The sequence below is a fragment of the Cyprinodon variegatus genome, unplaced genomic scaffold, assembly GCF_000732505.1.
Source record: "Cyprinodon variegatus isolate N-32 unplaced genomic scaffold, C_variegatus-1.0 Scaffold1168, whole genome shotgun sequence".
In the NCBI taxonomy this organism is placed as follows: Eukaryota; Metazoa; Chordata; class Actinopteri; order Cyprinodontiformes; family Cyprinodontidae; genus Cyprinodon; species Cyprinodon variegatus.
The window spans coordinates 148,651-154,510 of NW_015151621.1; the positions used below are offsets into that span (position 1 = coordinate 148,651).

A 5,860-nucleotide genomic window follows, 5' to 3' on the forward strand; every position below is an offset into this window, starting at 1 on the left:
CAAATAAAATAAATAAAATAAAAAGATAAAATATGCGATTAATTTGCAATTAATCTTGATTTAACTGTTGATATTATGCGATTAATCGCGATTAAAATTTTTAATAGTTTGACAGCACTAATATATATATATATAAAAAGTAGAGAAAAAACCTATTCTAAAAAAAGGGGGTCTCCAAAACAAAAAAAACATTTAACATCTGTATAATGACAAGTAGAAGACATATTTAAGGATCTCTTATCATTGATCACCCTTAAGCCGGGCATACACTGTACGATTTTTTTGCCCTTTTCGGGCCACCTTTCCAGTTGTGCGATAGCCACAGCTATCCTGATGCTGAATGACAAAAGGAAAGCTGCCATACAGAGGGACCACTGGGCCCTCCGACCACCATCAGTAGGCAATATAGCACAATGACAGAGAATCTTTCTTGATCTAATAATTGTGATAATTAGTATGATTAGACAAGTGTAAGCCAAAGCAACATCGCCCATCACCCTACAATTACCGCGGTAGGCCTACAGCTTGAGAGAACACTCGAATAACTACTCTGGGAGATGACACTTACTGTAATGGTAGAATAGAATCAGCCCTCCAATCAGACAAAAACACTGTATAACAAGGGGTTTTTCCAAAAATAAAATTGAATGATTGACGGTATGTCTCTACTTTTTCAATTTACAACCAATTATGCAAACACTCCCAAAGGTGATTCTCTCTCTGTAGTCTGTATTTGCATGTATGTCTCATTCTTACCACAATGGCTGCAAATATTTTTACATGCAACTTAAATTTCGCAACTTTCAAAATATTTAATTATAGACGTAGAAACTGCAACTGCAGTTTTTTTTTCAGGATTAATAAATCTCTTTCCAGCGAGTAGGTACCTACATTTGTTTATGTAACTTTCTGTACATTACACATTTCCACTATCATATTTTCAAACCCATAATCATGATAGAAAATGCACTAAACGGCTCGGGCTGGTTAGTTGATCAGTTTTGCATGCTCTATCAAGTTTGCACTTGTTTCCATGCATTCAAACCTTTATTAGATCAGGGCAAAGGTAGGTCAAATTTTAATTAAAAAACATTTAAAGTGAATAAAAAGCTCAACAGAAACAATTCATGTGAGTTGTTGTTTTTTTCTCTCCCAAACATTAGTTTTGGTTAATATTAAAAAAGAAATTTGTCAGACTTAGTAATACCTACCTGAACATCCCCAAAGAAACTGCTGTACTGTAATTTAAATGAAAAATGATTGGAAAATGAACATAACTCTTTCACTGGAAAAAAAACCCAACCATAAACTCTATCTGGGAAATATGTCAGTATTAAACTCAACAACAGTAGAGAGATCAATCTAAAAGCAACAATGAAAAATGATTTAAAATTAAAACACAAAGAATAGAGGGACTATACTAGTGTAATGTTTCTTAATATTCTTTCTATGTTTACAATTGAAATTATTTATTACCCTTTCTTTAACTGAGAACTAATGAATGTTCCTATCGCTGGTAAATCAATATACCGGTACACTGGAAAAAAAAATCAAAATATAGATAAGTCATTTTGCAATGGAACAAGACAATTTACATTTAAAATAAGAAAACACAATTCCATTGTCTTATTTCAAGTACATTTTATCTAAATATATTATTTCTAGAGTAAAAATACTAATTCCATTGGCAAATCATCTCATTTACCTACTCAAAATAAGGGTAAATACACTTGATTTAAGAAATATTTACTTATTTCTAGATTGTTTACAGTGCAGCATATTGATAACTATATTATAGTAAAACTTATAAAAATAATGATTATTTTGATTGTAATGTGAGCAAGAAGTATAGGATAGATTAAAAGTGACACTGGCAGTTGTATAAAAAGCTGATATTTGTTGGTTAAGTAGTTTCAACCAGCTGAATGGCTCAAGTCACAGCAAGAGCTTCTTTAACACGTCATTATTCTTATAAATTTTATATGGATAACTTTTCAAAAACTTTAGTATACCCTGAGCCAAAAGCTCTCCATGCATAATGCTTACTCTGTGTGCCCTTCACCATAATCTCTTCCTAAATTATTTAGCATCAGTGTACCAAATGTAATGCATCATTTGGTAATGCTGCTGAGTAAGATTAAAAAGTGCAAATTAATATCCAGGCTATAACTAACTAAATCACACAGTCACAATAGAACAGTCTCAGTAGAGACTGAGTACAAAGCTGTAAATCTACAAAAACCAGCCATTGTTGGATTAAGGATGGATAGATAAAAACATATAGAATATTTACTATCTGTTATACAGAAGGATTGTAAGATAAACATTAAAACATTAAACATTAAAGTGTTTCGCTACCTCTGCTTTTGGCAGCGTTCTTTAAACTGTCCATCACCGAAGGCTTCACAGTTTCCAGTAAGAATCGATGCTCAAGTCCTGGATAGAGAGACCTTGGAATAAAGCAAAGGGAAGTAGATAAAAAGTAGTGAGATCAGCAGAAGCAATAAGTACCACTTTGAAAATTTCAGGTGAAATCTTCCCTGGTTTCTAGGTTCATACAAACAATAAACAAATTCTAACCATGTTTTCCTCACTTATATTAAACCACTGGTTTAGCCCTGTCAGAATTATCCCTATCGCTTCATATTTGCTAAATGCCAGAACTATGAACCAAACATATACCAAGATTAGTATACCTTTAAATATTTTGGGCACATGAGACCTTTCTGGAAAAAGAACTGTGAACTTTAGATGGAGACTGAAGCTGATATAAACCATTACATTGAAATTTATGTCACAAAGATAATCGTTACGTAAGGAATACCTTCCCAGCTGGGAAGTATGGGGGTGCCTGCACCATTTTGAGGGTTTATGTTGCACTAGATGGATTAGCCCGCTTAACAAAACAAATGACATTATGAGGAAACAAGTAAGAAGATGTTGATTAAAGTCATGATACATCAGCCATGAAGGTGAGGCTCAGGTATCCGTAGGTCTTCTGAATTAGCTGCCAGATTAGCGATAAAGTAGCTTAATGGCAACAAAGTTTATATTTTCTGTGGCCATAACGAGCCCTGAACACATCAGAGGAAATTAATGGACAGAGCTGAAGAGCTGTGCATGAGAAACACAGTCTACAAACCTGGCATAGTTGAGCCAGAACGGGGACAAACTTTCCGCAAGGTGTTGATCCAAGTCTTTAAGATGTACATACTAAAAAGATGTGTGCAAACTTTTCTTATTTTGAAGAAAGATTAAAAAAATAGCTCATCTTGTTTTGTACAAAAAAAAGAACTATGAGGTAAAACAGGAAAAGTTTAGTCTGATTTAATGCCGGAAAAGGTTTATGGGTCTTTAAGAAATCAGGATGGCTGTACAATTAATAATAGTGAGTCTATAGCTATCACTAATAGTCATTAAAACTATATAAAAAATAAAATAAGATAAACACTGATTCATTAGTGGTTAGATAATATGGGGAAATCTACTTTCCTAACAAAATACACATTTTGCCATTCTTACTCAGAAACCTTTCAAACAAAGAGAAATTGACACAGTTAGATTCTCATTCTGAAGCTTACCTGGGGAAGGCCTCAGATGCAATGTAAATGGTGTCTTTTTCACTGACAGATGACGAAAATGAGGTGAATGTCTCATCCTGAAGTGGGAGAAGCTCAAGTCCGATAAGATCACTGTAATTGGCATCACTGAGAGCAAACTCCAGCAGCAGCAGCTTCTCCTGTGAGGGACCTTTGTGTTTGTACTTCCTGATTGTCTGCCGCAGTAAAGAAGGAGTAACCTTCTTCACCTCAGTGGACTCTGACATGTAGGAGGCCAAAACAAACTCCACTGCAGCAGGGACCTTTGCTACCTGTATTCCTGAGCTTTGGAGGTAGTTGATGACCGCCTCTGAAATGTCATCATCTGTGTCCAGCTCTGAGAAAACAGCCTGTTCAACTCTGATCCAGCTTTCACTGAGGGAGTAGATGATTTGCTGCTGAAGCAGTTCATTGAAGAGCGGTTGGAGAATAGGCATCCAACGGGATTTCACCTGTTTGGGGTCTGGCCATGCCCTATACGTCCCTGTTGGGGACAAAGGAAAGTCTTGGTCCTTTTTTGTCTGCACCCTCTTTATAGCCTCGACTATAAGAGTGAAATATGCATTAGGGATGACTGTTATTATAAGCAGCTCATTCCATAAGGCCGCTGGATCCCTCCACTGGTCCACTTCTCTCCACTTGATGCTCCTGCGGTTGTCAGTGAGGCCGAAGAAGCCGCTCACGTGAACCGGAAGCCCCGTCTCACTCTCCTCGCCTGGTGGAAGAGGGAGAAAGCAGAAAGCTCGTCCTGAGAAACCAGATGTGGCACCTCTGTCCTCTTTACTTATCACAGTTAGAGGCAAGGCAATGCCGATAGTTGGCATGAACTTCAAATCGTCTGCCAGGGAGTCCAACTCAGCACACATCCCTCTGCCTCCGACTCCATTACAAACCAACCATGTGGTCCTCTGAGTCTCTTTAGATGTTTCATCCTGAGTCTCTATGTGAAGCTGGTAGGTGACACATGTGATGATGGAGCTAGGAACCCCATTGCCGTAGCTGTCCACAGCGTGACACAGTGTCTTCAGTGCATTTGGCTTTTCAAGTTTATCATCAGGGTTCTCTGTTGCTGTAACCTGGAACAACACTCGCTCTGTGCCGTCACACTCTCGCACATGTAACGAGATCTTCTGGACACTCTTTAGGAAGAGCAGCACAGTGTCTGCATCAGCTTTGAAGGATTCAAACAGCTCCAGAACCTTCTCTTTGTTGTAAATGTTCCCGCTGAGCAGGGAAGGTTTCACACGAAGCGGGAAGCGGAACAGAGTTCCTGGAAAGCTGCCATCCCAGATGGTTTTCTCAGAAATCCCAAATATCCCAGTGTAAGGTGCAAACTGATCACTCCGCTCTGTGATCTCCTTAATGTCTGTCTTCAAGTTCCAACACTGGCCAGACTCGTTCACCCCAAAGAGGGTCTGATGGGGGTCCAGCATGGCGATCTGGTCTCCACTGAATATACTTGGAACATCTGAAAAAGAGAACAAACAACATACTAAGACAGAAAGCAAGGCAAGTTTATTTTTTATTAAACTCTCAATTCAGTAGAGAGACAATTTGTATGCAAACAAAAAGCATAGATTTTTATTTAGTTAAATGTGTTCATTTAGTGTATATTAGTTTAATCAAAAACTATAATACATGTTGTACATAGGGCTGGGCGATATGAAGAAAATTTAATATCACAATATATTTGGGCTTTATGACAATACATGATATATATATCAAGATATGATTAAATTGCCTTCGAAAACAATAAAGTGCATTAAATTGCACTGATATACTCATTCAAACTTTTTGTTTCAAATGTTATTTTATTTAAAACAGATCAAAGCTTATCACTGATAATTCTGCCACATTATGTCTTTGGGTGTCAGTATTAGACCTTTAACAAGATCCCAGCAACAAAACAAGAAACAAAGCAAAAAAAAAACGCAACACTAAATAAAATGCAAAATAAACAAGGGCTCTTTTGTGCATGATAAAAAAAAGTAGAATAAAAAAAAATGTACCTAAAATTACAAAAACAAAAGTGGAAATACTGTCCAAAAATTAAGAGCATTATCAGAGCATCTCAAAAATTATTTGCACTGATTTTTATTGTAGATTTGAGAACATTACCAAGTTTAGAGAACGCCTGCTAAACCTCTGAACAAGACCACATTACATCACAGGTATTAGAGCATCTAAAAAACATTTAAATAACTTAATAAATAGCATCTGTGATTTCCCTCCATCTCTTCCTTTTTCTCTCATATGGGATC

General features: G+C 36.7%; 1 protein-coding gene across 3 annotated transcripts in view; it reads right to left on the reverse strand.

Moving 5' to 3' along the window:
• Window positions 1–5,860, reverse strand: part of sacs (sacsin molecular chaperone) — a 35,074-nt gene that overhangs the window by 15,186 nt on the left and 14,028 nt on the right. For 2 of the 3 annotated variants that reach the window (XM_015400971.1, XM_015400970.1), the window contains 3 exons: window positions 3,582–5,067; window positions 2,359–2,450; window positions 1,212–1,238 (listed from right to left, as the gene is read on the reverse strand). In XM_015400971.1, the coding sequence (XP_015256457.1) occupies window positions 1,212–1,238; window positions 2,359–2,450; window positions 3,582–5,067 (1,605 nt within the window). The remainder of the gene's footprint in view (window positions 1–1,211; window positions 1,239–2,358; window positions 2,451–3,581; window positions 5,068–5,860) is intronic. The other variant, XM_015400972.1, reaches the window with a different exon arrangement.